Source organism: Musca vetustissima, unplaced genomic scaffold, assembly GCF_032173495.1.
Source record: "Musca vetustissima isolate MV318-11 ecotype Yass unplaced genomic scaffold, APGP_CSIRO_Mvet_v1 utg1214, whole genome shotgun sequence".
NCBI classification, from domain to species: domain Eukaryota; kingdom Metazoa; phylum Arthropoda; class Insecta; order Diptera; family Muscidae; genus Musca; species Musca vetustissima.
The window spans coordinates 34,744-56,334 of record NW_026873462.1 but is presented as its reverse complement, the minus strand read 5'-3'; the positions used below and the strand labels follow the sequence as shown (position 1 = coordinate 56,334).

Genomic DNA, 21,591 nt, shown 5'->3' with positions numbered 1-21,591 from the left:
ATAAACGGAGTGCGATGACGGCGTTTTACTATATCAATCAGGTTTTTCCTTGGTAACCAGAGGAATGCAGAAGCAAAACAAAAGAAAGATATTAGATTTTATATTATTAATTTTATATTTTATTTAAATATAATATTTATTTTTCGATTGCTGCTTAAACTTTCGTTATTTTGCCGCTTTATATAGATACACTAAAATGCGCGCCAAAATTAACAAACGCAATTCTTAACAGAAGCCTCTGTTGAAAGAGTTGACGGCGTTAAATGTTAATTTGAAAGACAACAGAGTTTATTTTCATAGCGGTAGTTCATTTAGTGAATAATTCAATTGAACTTCGACTTTTTATAAAAGTCCGGTAAACAAACACATTTTTTAATAATTTTTATAAATTTGTTAAAATTTTAATGGGTACAAAAAGTAAGAAAAGCAGAAAATCGAAAGAAGGAGAAAATAACTCCCTTGTAGATTCCTCAAAGGAACAATTGAGTACAGCAATTGATACAAATGCCACTGTCTCAACAGATGATGAGGACGAGGAGAAGTCGGTGGCAGAACCGGAAAAGAGAAAACTTAGTAGAAAAAGGAAAAAACACAGCACCAATGCCAATAATGTCGCGGAATCCACAGAAAATTTGGAACCCGATACGATTGTAGCTGTCAAGGAAAACGTTGAACATGCGGAATCTGGAAACAACAAAAGCTATCGTAAACGCAAGAAACACTACTTCAATGCCATTAGGGCTCAGATGGAATTTTACTTTGGTGATGCCAATCTCAGCAAGGATCGTTTTCTTAGGCAACTGATCGAGAAGGATCCATGTCAGTATATTGTATGTAATATTTTCCATATTCATTTATTCACTTTATTTTTTCAGTTGTTCCATTGGAAACATTTCTTACATTTAACAAAATGAAAGCCTTAACAAGCCGAGTTGAAGACATTGCAAAGTCGCTAAGCAATTCCCAATTACTGGAACTAGATGAAAGCCAACAAAAGGTTAGACGTAAAACTCCTTTAGTGGAAAATCGAAATGTCGATGATAAAACCTTGTACGTCGAAGCTTTGCCTTCCACAGCCGATCATGAGTGGGTGCGTCAAATCTTTGAAAGGTTTGGTAAAGTCGAGTACATATCTCTTCCAAAATATGCCAAATCGCATAGAATTAAAGAATTTGGTTTTGTTGAATTCGAAAAGGAAGATAGTCTCAAGAAAGCAATACAGGCATTTAAGGAATTTAATGGTGTCTTACAAATGGATGACAAGGACCCATCTGAATTGGTGAGCGTTAAGTCATATCTCAAAGAGAAGGCTGGCGAAGAGTTAGACGATGAGCAAACAAAAGAGGAAAACAGGAAAAGAATAAAAACCGAAGACGATGATGCTGAGCCTAAAGCAAAAAAGGTAAAAACTGAGTCACAAGATGAGGACCAGGGTACGGAAACTGAAGGTACCACATCACTCTCAGAGTCAGAAACAAAAGATGAAAATAATACAAAGGATGAGGGAGAAAATGAAAACCCAGATGAAGAATCAAAACAGAAGAAGAAACGTCGAAAACGCAAAAGGAAATCGAAATCTGAAGAGAAACTAAAACGAAAGGCGGAACTGAATACCGATGTTTCCTATTATGAATTGAAAATTCTACCCAAAAAAGATTGGAAACGTTTACGCAATAAATATCTAAATCTACAGAGAGAAAAGGTGGCCGAATTAAAAAGAAAAGCATGGCGAGAGCAACAGGAATTCAAACAACAAAACAAAGATAACGTTAAGGATGAAAACAATTCACAATCACCGAATAAACCCCAAAAGAAAAAATCCAAGGATTCCAAACATAAATTGCAAAAAATGAACATGAATTTCTATGGTGCGGCAGCAGAAGAAGAACCACCAAATAAAATTCTAGCAACAGATAAAACACAACATAATCCTGCTCTGGAACGTCAACCACTCTTTAGTTATGAACCGGGTCTCATTGTAGAAATGTCTTTTCTGGAACCATGTGTTAATGTCAAGGAGTACAAAGCTGATATGCGTCAATATCCCTCGGTGAAATATGTTGACATTAAAGAGGGTGCCATGCAAGCCTACCTCAGATTAGAATCCGCCCAATTGGCCAAAGAGTTTGTACAGAAAATCAGCTGTGCTGAATATCAGTGTAAAATTCTATCTGGCGAATCCGAATCAGCTTATTGGCAGAAAATTGAAAAGGATCGAGAACAAAAGCTTAACAAACAAGTAAAGGTACCACAAAAGCGGGGAAGAGAGAAGGTCAAGAAATTGATAACTAAGCATATACGTTTCGGGGATGACGATGATAACTGAAATACATTGGAATGTATTATTGTACACGAATATAATGGAAATAAAACAAAAATATTTTTAATGGAAGTCTTTAAAGATAAAATTCGGGTTTTATTATTAACAGTTTTACTTATCAGCTAATTACAATTATTACTATTATTATGTATTTAAATGTACAATGAACCATCAGCCGGGCCTAAGTAGTGCAGTGATATTAATACTACATCTATTATCGTCCACACACCAAGGCCACCAAAGCTAAAGAGCTTACCAATACCCTCCTGCCAGTGGCCCAAATAAAATCGATCTGCACCAAAGCCACCTAATGTCAGGCTAATTATTACCGCCGTACTCCAACGATAACCTTGCGTCCAATTACATTTTACGTTTCGTGTAAACGAACGATTTCCCAGACAAAAGACATCACTATGCACCGTGCAATTGGTTTTGTAGAATTGACCATTTACCGAATTGCAATTACTCTTCAGATCACAACTCTGTTGCCATTTTTCCGTTTGGTAGCAATAACGACAATTCATTTGGTGCCAAAACCATCGACTACCTTGACATTCCACCTGATGCAGCACTGTACAGTTGACAAGTAGTTCCTGACCATAATGGCATGTGTAATTATATAGACATCTGATACAGGGATGCAGAAGTTCGCTGCAATTGAGATGAGCTTTGTTCTGACACTGGGCCAATTGTTGATTTGTCTCATTGAAATTTCGTATAACGTAGGGAGCCATTTCATTGTTGTTGCTGTTGTTATTTACTAAGCCTGTAGTGCTGCTTTTGTCATCCGTATGACTTTGTCGTATACCGCTGAGCACAAATATCCATACCAGCATAATAGCATTTCGACGATCTATGATTATACACCGGGACATGTTTTTTTTCTAATTTGGTATTTTATTTTCTAAATAATGACGAGTTTTGGAGACCAACCAAACTAACCAACGTTAATTAAAAACGTTCCGCTTGCTGCGAATGGAGGAAGAGAGCAAAGAAAAGCTGATAAAAACCCAAACAAAATGTTTACGAATGAGTGTGAAGCATAACACCGTGCTACCTGTCATATTTAGAAAGAGACATGTATGAATGTCTATCAGCTGAGAAATTTGGAGAAATGGACGTTAAAACTAGTTCTCATTGTTTATTGTTGAGGCCGTTGTTACACATGATGATGATAATGTTACAGTGTTTCTCATTTGCTTGCTTTTGACAATTGACAGCTTTGTTGTTTTTAGGTACGCAATACAAGGCCTATAAAAATTATATTTAGATTAACAAAATCTACTCGATTTCAAGTAGCATATAAGTTAAAAAATCCACATGAATTAGGCGCAACAAGTAGAAAAAGCCCATGTGTCTAGTTCCCATACACTCATTTCAGTGAATAGTTCATTTGAACTAGTTCGTTCGAGAACAACACAACTCTATTGTAGTTCCTTTCCTCTTGCATAAACAACAAAACAGTTTCCTTCAAAATTCATTTCACCCACCATGGTAAAAGTGGATGTTGAGTATTGGTAAGACCTCGAATATATTTTCGAAGTTTATCAACCACTACTAATGAACCCCTACTACTTGTTTTTTAGCGGAAAATGTAATTTCGAATTTCAATGCAAGATGTTGCAGAACTTCTTGCTACAACAAAAGCCGGATACGGAAATGGTTTGCCATAAAGGACGTCAGGGTTCGTTCGAGGTGAAAATTAATGACGAACTGGTACATTCAAAATTACAATCGTTAGCCTTTCCCGATCACCAAAGTGTCCTAGAAAATATTAATCGTGCTGAACAGGGCCAGCCAATGGTCAAGACAAAAGAACAGCCCATAGAAAATTGCACAATAATGTAAGAGTAAACTCCACACTAATAAAAATCGACAACTTTGTAATATTTTTAGAACTAAATCAACGAAGCTTTATGGGGGGAAATAATAAAATATATTGTTTTGACTAATTTATTGTTTTATTTTTTTCTTTATAATGAGTTCTTTGTCTAATGCTAAATATGATCCCTCTTTGGGAATATCACTTAACGATAGGTAAATACCAAAACGTATTTTACCCTCAAATTCACGAGCGATTGTGCGCAAAGGTTCTGCTGTCTTTTGTCCCGTATGCTGATCAATGCATATCATTTGACAACGTGTACAAAATCCTTCAACATTAAATGTAACATCACCAATGGTTAAAGTTTCTATATCATTTTCCTCAAAGGCACCGCTGGTCTCTATGATAATATTAGCTCTAAAGCGATCGATGGTATTTTGTAAGGGTTCTTTTTCGGTTGTTACCTTTTGGGACAACCATTGAACGGAGGCACGATTGATAAGTAAAAATTGTGCCTGATTTGCTAGGGATATATCTTTTGTGCCTCCTTCTTGTGACTTCCGTTGTTTGTGTTGTTTTACTAGACGTAATCCCGGTGTTTCCAGACAATCTTCTAGCCAATGGGCCACATCATCGCCACAATCGTAACCTGTAACCAAGTCATTGCAAACTTTACTCTGACATAGAGTGGAGTTCACAATGCTATTCTTGTTGGTTTCCTCCATTTCAATGGGAACATAAACCGACGGCATATCAGGGAAATTAATTTCCAATAGGCCTTTGTGTAAAAGTAATACTGGTCTTATAAGACATAATCTGGAATGATGTTTTTGTGTTATGGCCATACCCGTGGAATCCACTATCATCCAGCAACGATCATATGATAAACCAGTAGATTGCAATGGCCATGATTCTTGAATTCTAAAAGCACCACATGATTTTATAGGGTAGATACATACCTTTTTTAGTTGAGGTTTTAATCTTTCGGGAACGTGTTGTAGGGCCTCGGGTAATTTATTTCTATCAATGAAAGCCAAACGTTCTTCAGCGCCTTCTGTGCTTAAATAACATTTTTCTATCATCTTTATAACTTGGTCAAGATCTTCCTTGCGTGTCATATAACCAATGGAAATACGTACAGCACCCGTGGGAACGCCATCCACCAGATCATTGTAATCACTACATATGTGACCCGACTCATATTGTTTGCGGATATCATCATTGCTCAGTTGTAAAAACCATTGACAGGCACCGGGGTTACAAAAACAGCCAGTTCGCACTTGAATATTGTGCACCGCCGCCAAGCATGCAACTTCAGCAAAGCCAATATATGAACCATCCTTACGCATTATGTTAAATGATAAAATGCCTCCTTGGTACTTTCTGTCCGTATAGCCATTGTGATTGTAAAACTTTAATAATGGTTCACCATTGCCGTGTTTGAGGGCAGATAGTTTTTTATGTGCATACTGAGCCAGCTCGAAGACATAACAGCTAATACGTTCGATGCTAGATTTTCCATCTTTGGGTGGTATTAGGCGTTCGATTGTTTTAAAGCCCTCTAGTATAGAAACGATTGATAAAAATGGCAATGTGCCATCTTCAAAGCGGGATACAAATGCGGAACGTTTTTCATGAAAATTTTCACGGGTCATTGCTATGTTAACCGTGCCACCACCATAATAACGTTTTTCCAATGCTTCTTGGCCACGTTTGCTTACTATGAGAGCTCCAACACCGGTGGGATAACTGCAAAAATAAACAGCAATTAAAAACAATCACCGATGGAAAGAATTCTGTACAAACCTACCCGAACATTTTGTAAAACGAAACACAAATGAAATCCGGTTTTATTTCAGAACAATCCAAATAACTGGTGCCCACATATGAAGCAGCATCCAAACACACATAAAAGTTTCCTGAAATTCTTTTTTCCATTGCTTTAGGGCCAGACACCTGCAAACCTTCACGAACTAAACCATTTTGTTGAATAATTGGTATCAATTCCAAAGGCATTTTATAACCACTGAAATTACACTGGGCCGAAAAGACTACCAACGATTTGCCATCATGATCCATAGATGATGCAACAGCAAAATTGTCATTATTCCCCTTTAGATTCAGTAATAATTCATCTTTGGTCAAAACAAACTGACTAGGTGTTTTCACCAATTCCCGCATGCCCAACACTGAGGTATGATTTTCCTGGCAGTAATAAAAATTTCCCGTAGTTTTCCCATCTTCGGAAGTAAAATTAAATGTTTCAGCGACTAATTTAAGGGCCGCCGTTGCATTTGCTGTGAAAACACAGCTGTATTCACTGGGTTCGGCATTGAAATGATGTAAAATTCTGCAAATGGAAGCAATGGATTTTTTTTAATTATTTTGTTTTGCCACCACCTAATCATAGCAATTACCGATAACGAACTTGATCCACCATATCACCTGTTATCTTACATGTATGTGGATTACAAAACAGATTCTCCTTAAGAATTTTACACGCCGCATCCACTTGACGCTCACTGTATAGAGTGGTACCAGCATGATCTAAGTATGTGTTATCTATTGTGAAATGAAAGTCATTGTAAAAATGCATCAATAATAATTAATAATAATCATCATCATTATCAATAATTACATTCGATCGTGCTAACACCCCTCCCTCACAAATCTTACCCTTAACTCTTTTGAATTCCTTTGCAATTTCAATAATTTCCGCCTCCGTCAGTTCCCATTGTTGTACCATTTTATTGCAATTCGAATTTGAAATATTTTGCGTGTAATTTAAACTAGAGGAGTTTTAGAGTAGATGTGCTGCAATCAACTGGAATTCAACAATTTCAAAAATTGTTTTTCTATTAAAATTCAGGAGCGAGCAGTTAACAACAACCGGAATGTGGAGAATGTTTATCTTTGGTGGGAAAATAATCGATTTTTTTAATCCGATTATCGATTTTCTACAAAGGGGACAGTCAATTCCGCATTAATGTAATGTACTTTTACAAAAGCACGGTGTTTAATTGTTACATTGAAAAAAATTGTAAAAATTAGTAGATTCTTTCAGTTCTGGACAGAGAAAATGTTCCTGTCTTCAGTCAAAACTATTGTTACTGACAATTGATCTGTTTGCAAATACCAAGTCAAATTTTTTCTCTTAATTCGCATTCTCTTTTGCGTAAACGAACAACATCCAGTAACAATTTGTACATAATTTTTTACAGAAAATAACCTTTCCGATGCGGATTACAACGACGTCAATTTATTTTTTGAGAACTTTATATTCTCGGGAATTTGTGGTTATGTTTAGTCTACCTGATCACGTAAATATATAATTTTTATTAGAGTGGAAGTCCATATTTTTGACATATGATCTTTGACATTCCGAAAATTTTCTGTTCGTTCAGTCCAATTTTTCACCCGTCTATAGGAGAAGTCCCACTGTCCGATTAGGGGCCAATTAAATTAAGACTGAACCTGAAGATTAGCAGACATAATTTAATTAAAAGTCCAAATTCCAGAGATTTAGCCTATTACAAAATGAAATTTCTGTATCCAAAAAATTTTGTATAAAATCCATTGGAGAAATTTTGAAATTAAAAAAAATCCGTTCGCGGTAAAAGCAATTGTTCATAGGAGAGAGTTTAAAGTCCCCTGGTTGAAAAATTATTCTTTAATAAATCCACCTCTTGGATGAGGGTTGAAAAATTCTTCTCTAGTAAATCCACGCCTTGGATGATGGTTGAAAAATTATTATCTAATAAATCCACGCCTTGGAGGATGGTTGAAATGCTAGAATTAAAAATTGCAAATAATCCGAAATAGAACATTAAACTTGACATAAAGCCCTACATTTCAATCAGATAAATATATGTCTTGATATCACGATAAAGTTCAGAATAAATTATTTATTTTTTAAATAAATTATGTATTTTTCAACTAAATAATTTATGTTTTATTACTACTTTATAAATCATCCAATGGAAATGTTCAGTTTGACTAAAATTTCACTTTCTAGCCCTTAGTGGCTTTCATACGCAACAGTGTCTTGCAGGCAGCATTATGTATTTTGGGGTCAATTTGATCTGAAAAAAATAAACAAGTTTAAATATCGTTTCCAAATCTTTTCCTACAACAAAAGTTGTATAATAGCAATACATACAAATTTTGTGTTGACCTTTAATCGGGAAAACCACTGGCAATTGTTCGGGATTAGAACAAATGAAGACATATGGAGAATCGGATTCACCACCGGGATATAATTCCTGGTATTCTTCCTGTGGCAGGCATTCATCAACTTTAACACAACCCAACAAGCAACCGGTTGGATAATGTTCAGGGAATTTTATATTGGGATCTGGAACCAGGGAATTATTTTTAATTTATTTCAAGGATATACTATTGTTCTTTGAATTATTCTTACCATTATAGAAAACTCTGTAAAAGTTTTCTAGTTCCTTGATCTCTTCTGGTCTGGGTTCTTTGGCCGTTGAGGCAATCCACAAACGGCCACGATGTTCGCTATACCAAACACGACCCTCGTGTCTGTGAATATGTGTTTACAAATTGATTACTAATTTTGGAAGCAATAAATATTACTTACTTCTTAATTCCGGCCACAAGTAATGAGGCCCAGGGCTGATGCATGGATAAACATTGACGCATATCTTGCATTTCAAGTAACTCTTTGTCCTGGACACGATTGTAAATACGCTCTAAACCATCATTTACAACTTGTCCTTTGTTACGTGCCTTTTCCTCGGCCGATGGACGATACATGGGACGCAGGCCATCAATATTTGGATCAACGTCACCACCTTCATCCTTGTAATTTTGTGAGTGTTTACGATTGGACCAATTGTTGGTGTTGCCAGTTTTGGCATTGACCGCAGCCACTTCTTTTAGCACTGACTTCTCATAATCGGCCGTTATGGTAACATCATCGTCCACGGCACGACCAGCAAAATCAATTTTAATCTTTCGATTAATACGACTGGCGTGTTTTCGATCGTGCATCTCTTGCTTCAGCTCCTCGAACTTTTTACGTTGTTCATCCGACAGCCACACGGAGTTCTCCTCAAAATAATCCAATTCATCATCAATGACTGTTGTACGTTTTTCACTGTTGCGATCATATTCCAAAAGACGGTCACGTTGCTCCAAAGCCTTTTTCAGTGACTCGCCACCACCCTTCTCCTTGAGGGATTTCATAAGATTCTCTCCTTTCTTGCCGGCAGATTTGAGGATTTGTTGTTCTTCATTTGTGCAAACAATTTCACCACAAAACAGACACGGACCACTGCCTTCTTGTTCGCACACAATGCGTCCACAGGTGAGGCAATTGTTCACCAACTTATGCTGGGTGGCTTGGCAATTACACAGACGGCGGCCTTTCAACATAATGGTATCGCCAATAACCTTACCGTCATTCGTGTAAAGGCTAACATATTTGGTTTTCTTCTTAGCTCCTTGCGGCTGTTGGCCGTGACCACCTCCGTCATTTTTACTATTGGTGGGTGAACCACCCTTGTTCTGCTTAATTTCTGATGACCCATGACTTTGGGATTTCTTTGGTTGTTGGGCCTGTTGTTGATTCTGCTGCTTCTTATTGGCCAAAGCTTTGCTAAACAAACGCTGCTTGCAATCTGTCAGAAACAGACGATGGTCTTCACAATCATTGTTCAGCAAAGACTCAAAATATTCATCAAATTCATTGGAATTTTTCATAGAGAGAATATATTTGATCATATCATCTGGTACTTCAAAGTCCAGACAATTGGATAGACGATCTCGTAGCCATTTGTCCATTTCGAAAGAATTTCACCAGCTATCAATTGAGCATTGAGGTGGCGAGCATTTAATACAACCATATATAAAAACGTTCCAAATGATACCTAAAGGGGAACGACTGCAGAGAATGACTGGCGAGCATTTAAGCCAACCTTATTAAAAAACGTTCCAAATATTACCAAAAGGGGAAAGACCGCAGAGATTGACTGAGGTTGAAAGAAAATTGGCAATGGCAGGCAATGTTTACGAATTGGGGCGATGCATAGCTGTGATAATTATTTAGAAAGAGGCATGGAAGAGTGTGAAACAGCTGATATATGCAAAAAGGGATCTATAAGACAATATTTGGTCTGTTCCCGTACTGCAAGAATATCCTAATTTTTACTATTTTTCGATATTCTTGCAGTATGGGAACATGTCAAATGACAATTAGAAGAGCCTGGACAAATTTTGAAACATTAAAAACAAATGTTATGCCCTTTCTTGAATTATTTCTAAAACAAAGGCTTAATAAAAATACATGTGTGTCATATTTATTTATGTGTTTTTTTATTTATTAATTAGGTATTTATTTATTTAGCTAAGTTATTTCATATAATAACTAATAAAACTATAGCTACATGCATATGCGGCATTTATTATTATTATTTTTTAATTTTCATAAGTTTATTTAATTCTTTTCTTTCGTCATGATATATTTTTTTTATTGAATATTTATTTTTTTATTGAATATTATTTTATTTAATACAAATTTTAGACAAAATAATTAATACCTTGGAACACATACTGTGTACCAGAACCTGCAAGAATTGAAGATGTGTTCCGATTATTTTGTTATAAATGTGAAAAGTTGTACAAGTGTTTGAGTACGGGAACCGATTACAAAGAATGCTGTAAAAATCTATGGGTAAAATTTATAACTTGCTTTGTGAGAACTATTTTATTTGGAATTCTGGGGAAGATACAAAATAATCGAGTATTTTGAAAAAGCATTGATCATTCATCAGGACATATTCTTTATTATTTCCGAAAAAAATTGATAAACATTGTTCCCTCGTAAATTTTGTAAATTTTAAAAAGAAAAGTTAATTTTTTAATTTTTTTATTTATATATATTTATTCAAATTTAATAAGACATATTAATTAAATTCTTATTTAACATTTCTTTTATTAGTTATAGGCCAACTATATATTATTTATTAGTGTTACAAAGAAATTTATAAAAAAAATTAAACTAATTTAAAAATTATTATGTGTATGTATATATTTTGAAAAAATATGTTCTTTTCTATGATTCTTCAAATTCAAATAAAAATATATAAAGTTTTGTGGTTAAGATTGTTTTTGTTGTTGTTTTTTTTTTTTAATTTCATTTTAATGAAATTTGTTCATTTTTTTGTAGTTGTGAATTGATTAATTTCTTTAATATTAAAAAAAAACTATTACGATATTTGTTGGTATATAATAATTAAATTATTACTTACACAAAGTGTATTTTGTTTTTTTATATATTTTTTTAATTATATTAAAAAGTCTAATTATTAAATTAATTTAGTTTTTTCTTTCATTAAAGCAAAAATGGAGGAAAAAATGAGAGCGCGAGAGAAAAATATTGAAATTATTTATAAGAAATATATATATAATTAATAATTTAACAAATTATTTTCCATTATATTTAATTTGCTTTCATTATTAGTAGGTATATATGAATATTATTGTATTGGTGTTGGTTGGTGGCTTTAAAACCAATATATTACGTACATTGTTTTTTGTAGAGTTTTTTTTATATCGAATATTGTTTGTTCGTTTCTTTTAGTTTAGATTTTCTTATGCTTGAAAATAGAGAAATTATTTTAATGTATTGTTTTTGTTTTTAAACAAAGCCTTAAAGATTTTAATGGCCTTTTTTCTTAGCCATTGAGATTCGAAACGAAAGTAAACCAAAAAAATATTTATATTATTTTATAAGTGTTGTGTATGTATAGTTTCTATATATATGATTTTTTTTAACTGAACTTCACACCTCTCCTCATAGGTCTATTATCATGTCTTGAATATTGCGTAGTAATTCTTGCATATTTCACAACAAATCTCTATGGAATACCCATGTATGTTTGGTATGGGCAAATTTATGCGATAACCATTGAGACTCTAATAAATTGAAACGATCCTGACTCAAGTACAGCGGTTTGCCACGTCTAAAAAAGAGAAAAGTAAATAAATATGTTGTGGAGGTTGTGGAGTGCGAAGACAGGTAATATTACTTACTTTAAATCTCGATCTTCTTCATCAAAATCATCCAAATAGAGCGAACCCCATAGACATGCACGACGACCTCTTATCACAATTATGTATGTTGATGTTACAACCAGGAATATACCAATGCCACCGCCGCATGTTATGGTATGCTGAAATTAAAAAAAGAAAGAAATAAGGATTAAAATTTAACAAGGATAGCGTTTTCATCGAAGATAGTCCAGACAAAATGTGTTATCCTCCTGAACATTCGTTCACTTCATTCAAATCGGTAAAAAAGGACAGGGATATCTACAACTTGCTGCTAATATTAACTACAGAGCTTGTTTCCACGACAATGTGGTTAAGGATCTGAAACGACCTGATTCGTAGCCGACCAATGACTGTAGCTTTAGTCCATTGTGTAAAAACAAAAATAGTAAATATTAAAGCGGAATTGAAAATCGCATTACCATCTCTAGATAGAGGCTCATTGAAGAAAGACAATGGAGGATGTTTCATATCTTAAACAATTGAAGATTTACTGGAATAAAAAAATATCCTTCCTTTTCAAGTGATTTGAAAATATTCGGATTAGGATTTGTTAACTCACTATCATCTCGGTGAAGAGGTATTTTCGATACGTTTTTTTACCCTCAGCCTTATGGCTAATGAGGATATATAAATTTTATTATTACTGTGAAAATGTGATTCATCGAAATATGGGTTTTAAACTCAATATTTCTATGGACCAAATCCGTTTTAGCAAATTTGTAGTCGATTTACAATAACTGCGCACAATAACTCTCGAAGGGAATAATCGATTTCATCCAAACTTCAAAAAATGATAAAAATTGTGCAAAAAATTAATTTTATATTATGCGAAAGGACTATCGCATCTGAACCAAACTTTGCACAACCTATTATCTTTACCAAGCCTAGATCGAGTCCGAAGTAGAAAGATGGGACCCATTGGTCCAATGTTTCTGGTACCTTCCCCACAAAAATTTTCATTATTAATTTTAAATTCAATTTCAGACGAATGGAATGTTCGATTCGCCTACTCCCCCACAAAGGGTCAAAATTTCCAATATTTGTAAATCCAATATTAGTCGATTCTATTATCTTACAAAGCCTAGATTAAGGTCTTCCCTAAAAAGGGTCAATATTTTATAAACTTGTCGGCAACACCGACTGACACTTTTAATACCCTTCACCACACTGTGGTACAGGGTATTATGTCTTGTGCATATGTTTGTAACAGGCAAAAGGAATCGATATAGACCCATGGTTCCTTTTGAGAATATGTACAGAATAACTTTTTGTGAGCAAAGTACAGGTCGCATTTATGATCCGATTTGAATGAAAGTTGGCACAGTTCACTTATTTGGCCCATGGAAGAACCCTATTGAAATTGGAGAAAATCGGTTCAGATTTAGATATAGCTCCCATATATAGTTTCGTCCGAATTTATGTGAATGATGCACCAAACTCCCAATATTTGCCCGATTGGGAAAAAATTTTGCACAGCGCACTGAATCAGGTCCATATTTATATATGCGATTGGGACACATTTCTGCACAGAGTACTGAATTAGGTCCAGACTGATGTCTGCGAAGTTTTGTTAAAATCGGTTCATATTTATATATAGCTTCCATATATAGTTTCGTCCAATTTTTCGTGAATAATATACCAAAGTCCCAATATTTGTCCGATTGGGACAAAATTCTGCACAGAGTACTGAATTAGGTCCAGACTGATGTCTGCGAAGTTTCGTTAAAATTGGTTCAGATTTAGATATAGCTCCCATATATAGTTTCATCCGATTTTTTGTGAATAATACACCAAACTCCCAATATTTGTCCGATTGAGCAAAATTTTGCAAAGCGAATGCAATTGAGGAAAAAATGATGTGTGATAAGGTTTGTTGAAATCGGTTCAGATTATGGTATAGGTCTTATATATATATATATTTTTTTTCTTCGATTTTATGTAATTGGTGCACCGAAAAGCCAAAATCTGTTCGAATTACACGAAATTTGGCCGATGGTGTTAAATTGAATATAGAGTGATAACAAAAACAAATGGCGTATGCAACAGTTACTCTATTAGGTCCATGTGTTTATATATAGCTCCTATACATAATTATACTCGATTTCATACAAATGGCACCCCAAAGAATCCAAGTATGGTATGTGTATGGGGTTTTTTCAATTGGTTCAAATATCTATCTAGATAGCACATTTAATTTCGCCCGATTCCATCTCAATGGTCCTCCAAAGATTCTATGTTTGTTCTATCTATAGAATATTGTAGATATTAATATTTATTGTATATACCCAAAGTGGTGAAGTCGGCACCGTCCAACCTTTGAACTATCTTCACTTGTTTCTTGTTCCAGAATTGATTGAAAACTCATTTAAAACATGAGTAGAGGAGGTCAGAATATTCTACAGAAATAAGCCTAACGTCAAAAATCCTAAAAATTTGGAAAATCATTCTAGGGTTAAAACGGACCTTTTTTGAATTTATACCATTTTTTTGCTAGAAGTCGTTTTAGAACAATGATACCAAAAACAGAAATAGTCTCCGTCAAATTTTAGAAAAAGTAAAATTTAGTGCGAGATTGTAGCTTTTATATTCTCGTAACCTTGATGTTTTTTTACAAACTTACCCTGACCGCTTCACAGCATTCATTTTCGGCACAACAGTTTTGTTTTAGACACACAATGGTACCACACAGCAAACAAATAGAGCTTTCCTTAGGTACTTTATAACAATTCAGGCATGGTCGTTCATGGTAGTACTATAAAAGACAAAGAGGAAGAAAAAAAAAACAAACAGATAAAACGAATTAAAAAATAGAACTTTTGAAATTTCCGTATCCCGTAAAACCGTACCGTGAACAAACGCTCATATTCTCTTGGTAATTGCAATAGTTTTGGTTGATGCCACGAGGCATGTTGATTGAGTATAACCAATTCGCGAACCGTGTCCGTTGGTGGTCGAATATTCATTAATTGTTTACACCAGAATTTGGGCAGTGTATCCTCCGATCCTCCGGGTATAAAGCACAAACCCTTTGAGGCATTAAAACAATCCCAATCCATGGAGTCCGTTACCAATTCCAAATAATAAACTAAACGAACAAATTCCAAGCCGGGTGCTGAAATTTCTGGCATTTCATGTCGATACAAATGTTGACGCAACAAAGCGGCAATCCGTAAGAATGGTAAGCATAGAGTTTGCAATTTATTTTCCATTGATTTGAGATTAACTTCAACGCCAGCTAGTAGTGGTGTACCAGTAGCAGCAGCAGTACTACTGCCACTAGAACTAGTGCTTGTTCCAGCAGCTGTCGTGGCGGCATTCATAGCAGAAGCAGCTGCCGCCGCCGATGTGGAAGGTATACTGTCACGCCTTAAATGAGACATTCGATTGGTGTTTTTCAAAACTAAGGCCATGGCGCGACCCAAATATTCATGGGGTGATGAACGCATCGAATTGCGTCGATTGGAAGCAGCGGATTGTGACTCAGCCGAGGGGGAAGCATCAAAATTGGCCAAAATATAATCACATTCGAGATCAGTCAGGGTAACACAAAGCTGCACAACAATTTGATAGTACAATAAATTGTACATAACCTTTACCATACAGGTGAAATATTCTGAAGGAAAAAGAAGAAGAGAAGAACAATAAAATAATAAATAAATATCTATAACAAAAAGGAGCAGAAAAATAATACCCCACTTACCCTGATCTAAATGTAATGGAGCCAAGAGTATATATTTCAATAGCAATGCAATGGGATCGGCCAAAATTGCTGGTATTACTTCACGACAATGTGAAGGCACCGATGCAATATCCGTAACCGGCATACCGGCCAGTGAGGCCCATGAACTCCATAGTGGCCATTCGACTAGTACCCGTACATGAACAGATAGCACGTGCAGCAGGGGTACAATACAGTCACGTTTTGCTTTATACCGGGTTGGATTTGTGGAACACAGAGTTCCGCCACGTTGTATAATTTCCGATTCTAAATTGGTTCGAGCTATTGAGGTAACGAATATAAAAAGGCTACGGAACGTTGGCGGTACACGTTTCATTTTACGATGCGTTATATTTGTCATATCTTCCATTGCACGACCCATGGCTTCGGATAGTTTTGTTGAGATCTGAAAAGAAAAGGAGACAATACGTGAATATTGGGTGGATGGGAAACTACAGGGACTTACAATTTAATTAAGCAGAATGAAGACTTAATAAGGAGATCCAGAAAAACTGAATAATATCTCCAATATAGCAAGCTCTGAATAATATGTTTTATGTACAGAAGAGCTGAATAAGGTATTTTATATATAAAAGAGTTGAATGTGATCTTCTATATACACAAGAGCTGAATAAGGTATTCTATATATGGAACAGTTGACAAAGATCTTCTGTATATAGAAGTGTCGAATAGTTCTTCTATTTATGGAACAGAGCTGAATAAGGTATTATATATATTAGAGCTGAATGAGGTATTCCATATATATATATATATATATATATAGAAGTGCTGAATAAGGTCTTATATATTATGAAGACCTCTCCAATATAGAGAAGCTCTGAAAAATGTATTCTATCTGAATAAGGTCTTCTCTATATAATAGAGCTGAATGTGATTTTCTATATACATGAGCTGAATAACGTTATATATAGGACAGCTGAATAAGATCTTCTATATATAGAAGTGCCTAATACAGAAGAGCTGAGTAAGATCTTCTATATTACGAAGAGCTCTCCAAATGTATTCTATCTACAGAAGAGCTGAATAAGATAAGATAAGATATATATATGTATAATAGAGGTGAATGTGATATACATATGGGCTGAATAACGTTATATATATAGCACAGCTGAATAAGATATTCTATATATATATATATATAGAAGTACCTAATAAAATCTTCTATATACAGAAGAGCTGAATAAGGTCTTTTATATAGTGAAGATCTAAAGAAGGTCTGCCATCTAGAGAAGTGCTGAATAATGATTTCTATGTATAGAAAATGATTTCTATGTATAGAAAAATTAAATAAGGTCTTCTATATTCAGCAGAGGTACATATTAAGGACATCCATATTCCGAAGAGCGGATTAAAAAAGTATTCTATTTATAGAAGAGCTGAATAATGAGGTATTCCATGTATAGAAGAGCTTAATAAATTCATTTATATATAGAATTAATACACAACCTATTCAATAGCCGAATAACTTCCTGAATAGTTAGGTCTCCATATAAAACCAATTCAAAATCTTGCGAAAAAAAAAAACAAACAAAAAACATTTCTTACTTACCGGTGGTTTTTCATTCTCCTTAATAAGATTCGTTAATTCGGCTACCAACTGCTCGAATGGTTGCTGACCCGAACGTACAACTGGCGTTGGACGATCCAGCTGTGGACTCAACGGCAATACCGAATTCGATAGTTGCCTACACACGGGACAATAAAATTCACCCCTCTCATGTTGATGTTGTCTTTGGCTGGCATATAGGGTCTTCAAGTAAGCATCCAAACAGCTAAGATGAACATGATGACCGCACGATTGGACATGTACACCATTCTCATAGGCCATATTATTTGAAAGATACCATGACTCCTCACCGAATTTCAAACTAAGCAGTTCGGTACGACGATTAAATTCCGTTGCCAGACGGCTGCTATGTTTCAGTCTCTCTTCATCTTCGGGACTCAATGGTAGGGGTAGTCGTTCACTAGTGCGGCGACGATGTCCAACAATGCCACTCGATTCGACAAGGACAACCAGGCCGATGGGATTCGATTCGGTGCTGGGTGTGGTACAATTGCAAATGATGCAATCGTATTCCTTTTCGCGGGGTTGTTCTTCATAGAGTTCTTCCTCCTCCTCCATGCCAGCATCCAAATTGGAGGCAGCTGCCGTTTGCATGAATTCTTTTTGTTTGTTCGCAAATTCCTGCATCATTTTCATTTGCCGCTCGCGAGCCCGTTTGCGTCGTTCCTCCTTTTCCTTCGCCTCGCGAGCCCTCGCCTCGGCTTGTTTTTCTCGTTGATTTGGCCACAGTTTACGCCGTATCTCATCGATGTTCTGAGCACACAATTCATCGTTTTTGGCAATTTTCCTTAGGAGATTTCCTATAAAGAATGGCCCATCACCAACTCGAGAATCGGAGACTTTAATGTTACGCTTCTTGCTTTGACTAGAGGCAGCCGCTGCTTTGGCTGCCGAAGAAGTAGAAGGTTCCTCTGTGGAATCTTCACAGTCTACATCCATGGCAGATGATTGGTTTGTCGTCTCAGCTTCCTCCTGATCATCATCCTCACTGATAGAGAAACTGTCGAGGGTGCCACTTAGCTGGGAGTGCAACTTCAGCAGCAACGAGATTATACTTTCCTCAATGACAACATCATCTTTGCCATTGCCATCTATGGCATTCTCCACCGACCGCTTGCGATTACTGACCTCATAGGCAAGGCGTGTACGACCCACACCCAATGCACCCGGGTTGGAGGGTATTATGTCCATATTCGTGCTTGGTACGGCCACAGGTTGGACGCGGGGAAATGGTATAAGACTGCCCATGGCATTGGGCGTTGTAGGTGTTAACATATCCGACTGTGTTTGACTTTGATGTTGTGTGGCGGTGGTTGTCTGAACCGCATTTGATGTACCTGCAGCCTGGCTATCACGTAAAACTACTTCCATGCCCGTATTCTCTGGCGTAGGCATTGTGATGGGTTGTAAGGAGAAACGATATTCCACTGCGGGCGATCTGGAGACGGCGCCTCCCGACGCTCCAGCAATTGCATTTCCCACCTCACGTACGGAATCATCCTCTTGGCTATCTTGCCGTATTACTAGGCCGGTTTCGGGTACTACAGATAAATCTGCTGGCAGTGCAACTTCCATGTTTTGCAAACGCATAGGCACAATTGCGGTTGAGGTGGCAGCCCCGGCATTGGGTGCGGAAGAGCTATGCACTACACTCAAATTGCGATCGCCCCCACCAACACCATATCCCCAGGCCGGTGTAATATCCATACTGGGCGTATCATCAATATCGAAATCAACATCTGTGTAAAATGGATTCGATGGTCTATAATGGGCTGGGGTTACTTGTGGATCCTGTGACTTCAGGGAGATTTTCGTAACCACATGCCTCAGATTGCAGCTAAGATTGTTGGTTGGATAGCATTTGAAGAGCTTAGGTGGATCTCGACGCATGCCAAAGGGATAGCAGGGTCTTTGTTGGTCTTCACACTCCACCACGGCAGCCTTATCACTGCCACCGCCTGACGGTTTGGTATCTTCGCTAGTTTCGACGGCAATTTCCAAGAGGAATATTGCTAAGGCTAATAGGTGTTCGGATACATCACGTGAATGTACAGCACGATACAAAATCGATAAAATGGTCGAATGGAAGATACGAGAATTGAGGATGCGACAGGGATCACTGAAAGCGGCACCCACAGGGCGAGGTAAACGGAATGGTGGCCACAGATTTCCGCTGGCCGGCATACGATTCTTGGACTTGACATAATTGGTAAAACGATCCAACGAAGATTGGAAATCACGACGATGTACAGCACGCAAGAGGACATGCAGCGGGTCATAGTATTCCTCCCACACCTGATCGATGGGAGTGAAAAGACCTTGTTCGAGATTTTCCGAACCAGCCGATGGTGCCTTATAAACGGAAAGCTGTTTTAGGAAAGTTTCGAAATTTTTCGTATGCACATTGCCCGAACGTTCCGGCATCAACTCCAACAGCTGAGAATGGGTTTTATTTTCCGTCGCCAAGAGAGCACTAATTTCAATGATACACTGGGTGGCCTCATCATTGCCCAAATTTGTACGACTGGTGACCAATGTGGCGAGGAATGTCAGAAAGCCTTCCAACATTGAGGTTTGTTCCATTTTTTGGGTTTGCTTTAGCGGTGCCGTTTCCAGCCATTGGGCCACGCCAAACATCTCAATGGTATTGTGGAGGAAGAAACACTGCGGCATATTGGTGGCACAAATTTGTAAAAAGAACAGATCCATATCGGCCATGGAATTGCAGAAATTTGCTTGTATATAGGTCATGGCTTGTCCCTTAATTTGTAGACCATTGCGGACCCAGATGCCGGCCAAGATTTCATAGAAGAAACTCTGAAATAAAAAAAGAAGATGAAGATTTTTTTATTGTTAATCCGAGGGTTCTTTTTGACAATAGTTTAGATCGTAGTCTAAAGAAGCTGTTGGAGAAAGGAATGTCGGGTCAAGAAATATAGATTTGTAGATGTCAACATTTTTATTAGGTTATTCGATAAAGGGAGGTGGATACATTGAGAATTTCCAGCATTTCACCGAATATTTTTTGAAGATTTTTTGTAATAGCTAGCAGAATAGAGGATATTTTAATAAAAATCATTTGAAGGGCTACCAAATCGTGGATTTTTAAAAAAGAATATTTTTAGGATTACTGGAAGTCTAGATTTTTTTAAAAGATTATTTTTCAAAGACTACCAGATCCTGGATTATTAAAATAATATTATTGTCACCGGTCGCATGTAAAGGTCCCGCTCGATTTTCAGAACATTGAAAGTTGTAACCACATTTTCGCACCGAAGTAATTTTAATTTGACATTATAGGTTCTTAGTGGGCGATAAAAATGTTTGCAAGAAATGTTCGAGCCTGAAGGTTTTAACTGCATTTTTGCATCGAAGTGGTTTAAATTTTAAATTTAGGTTTCCTGGGGGGGTAAAAAACGTATTTGAAAAAAATATATTTCAAAGTTGGCCCCATAAAAAATCTACCGCTCCGATTTAGGTGTTTTGATGATCCTAAACACATTATATACCGATGAGCCTGTAGTTTGGCATTCTGGGTACTTGTTGGGGGAAAATTTTTTCGCTAACGATCCATTTTGAAGATCCAATCCGAATTTTACGACCTGGATATTTAGTTTTCTCCGGGGTTAGGTATTTTAAATATATATTTGCGCACAGAAGTGGCTTTTATTTTACATTAGGGGTTCGTGCAAAGTAAAAAAGGATATTTGCGGAAAAACTTAGGTTCGTTCATATTTTGACATATACCGCATATAAAGCTAAGATCCTTATGCACTTTGGTACCCAATTATTGTCCGATTGTGACGAAATTTTGCACAGACAACCGATTTGAGCCTAGAATGAATTGTGTTAAATTTTATTGAAATCGGTCCAGATGTAGGTATAGCTCCCATACATAATTTCTTCCGATTTTAAGTAAATGGTGCACCAAACACCAATCATTGTCCGATTGTGATGAAATTTGGCACAGCGTACCAAATTGAGTCTGGAATGAGGTGTGTTAAGTTTCACTTAAATCGATTCAGATTTAGATATAGCTCCCATATATATTTTAATCCGATTTC

The 21,591-nt window shown here is 36.4% G+C and overlaps 6 protein-coding genes across 6 annotated transcripts; 2 read left to right on the top strand and 4 right to left on the bottom strand.

Moving 5' to 3' along the window:
- The first annotated feature begins 404 nt into the window (after positions 1 to 404).
- Positions 405 to 2,327, top strand: LOC133325347 (la-related protein 7). The gene is made up of 3 exons (XM_061534136.1): positions 405 to 819; positions 876 to 1,433; positions 1,467 to 2,327. Exons 1-3 carry the CDS (start codon positions 405 to 407, stop codon positions 2,324 to 2,326), a joined length of 1,833 nt encoding a protein of 610 aa, XP_061390120.1. The 3' UTR covers position 2,327.
- A 138-nt stretch (positions 2,328 to 2,465) lies between these two features.
- Positions 2,466 to 3,196, bottom strand: LOC133325385 (TM2 domain-containing protein almondex). Its single transcript, XM_061534158.1, has one exon. It carries the CDS (start codon positions 3,193 to 3,195, stop codon positions 2,473 to 2,475), a length of 723 nt encoding a protein of 240 aa, XP_061390142.1. The 5' UTR covers position 3,196; the 3' UTR covers positions 2,466 to 2,472.
- A 615-nt stretch (positions 3,197 to 3,811) lies between these two features.
- Positions 3,812 to 4,168, top strand: LOC133325396 (migration and invasion enhancer 1). Its single transcript, XM_061534170.1, has 2 exons — positions 3,812 to 3,837; positions 3,907 to 4,168. The coding sequence occupies exons 1-2, from the start codon at positions 3,812 to 3,814 to the stop codon at positions 4,166 to 4,168; spliced, it is 288 nt and encodes a 95-aa protein (XP_061390154.1).
- Positions 4,169 to 4,303: 135 nt separating this feature from the next.
- On the bottom strand, positions 4,304 to 6,897 carry LOC133325336 (molybdenum cofactor sulfurase 3; the record flags this gene model as incomplete). Its single annotated transcript, XM_061534125.1, has 4 exons — positions 6,822 to 6,897; positions 6,563 to 6,707; positions 5,956 to 6,495; positions 4,304 to 5,894 (listed from the first exon to the last, which is right to left on the bottom strand). Coding segments are annotated over exons 1-4 (2,346 nt in total), but the record flags the coding sequence as incomplete, so codon positions are not given.
- Positions 6,898 to 8,156: 1,259 nt separating this feature from the next.
- Positions 8,157 to 9,950, bottom strand: LOC133325325 (activating signal cointegrator 1). Its single transcript, XM_061534113.1, has 4 exons — positions 8,746 to 9,950; positions 8,566 to 8,687; positions 8,305 to 8,499; positions 8,157 to 8,227 (listed from the first exon to the last, which is right to left on the bottom strand). Exons 1-4 carry the CDS (start codon positions 9,948 to 9,950, stop codon positions 8,157 to 8,159), a joined length of 1,593 nt encoding a protein of 530 aa, XP_061390097.1.
- Positions 9,951 to 11,953: 2,003 nt separating this feature from the next.
- LOC133325314 (E3 ubiquitin-protein ligase Ubr3) lies at positions 11,954 to 20,537 on the bottom strand. The gene is made up of 7 exons (XM_061534102.1): positions 20,520 to 20,537; positions 17,510 to 20,344; positions 15,922 to 16,345; positions 15,068 to 15,834; positions 14,842 to 14,973; positions 12,201 to 12,340; positions 11,954 to 12,130 (listed from the first exon to the last, which is right to left on the bottom strand). The coding sequence occupies exons 1-7, from the start codon at positions 20,535 to 20,537 to the stop codon at positions 12,013 to 12,015; spliced, it is 4,434 nt and encodes a 1,477-aa protein (XP_061390086.1). The 3' UTR covers positions 11,954 to 12,012.
- Positions 20,538 to 21,591: the final 1,054 nt, after the last annotated feature.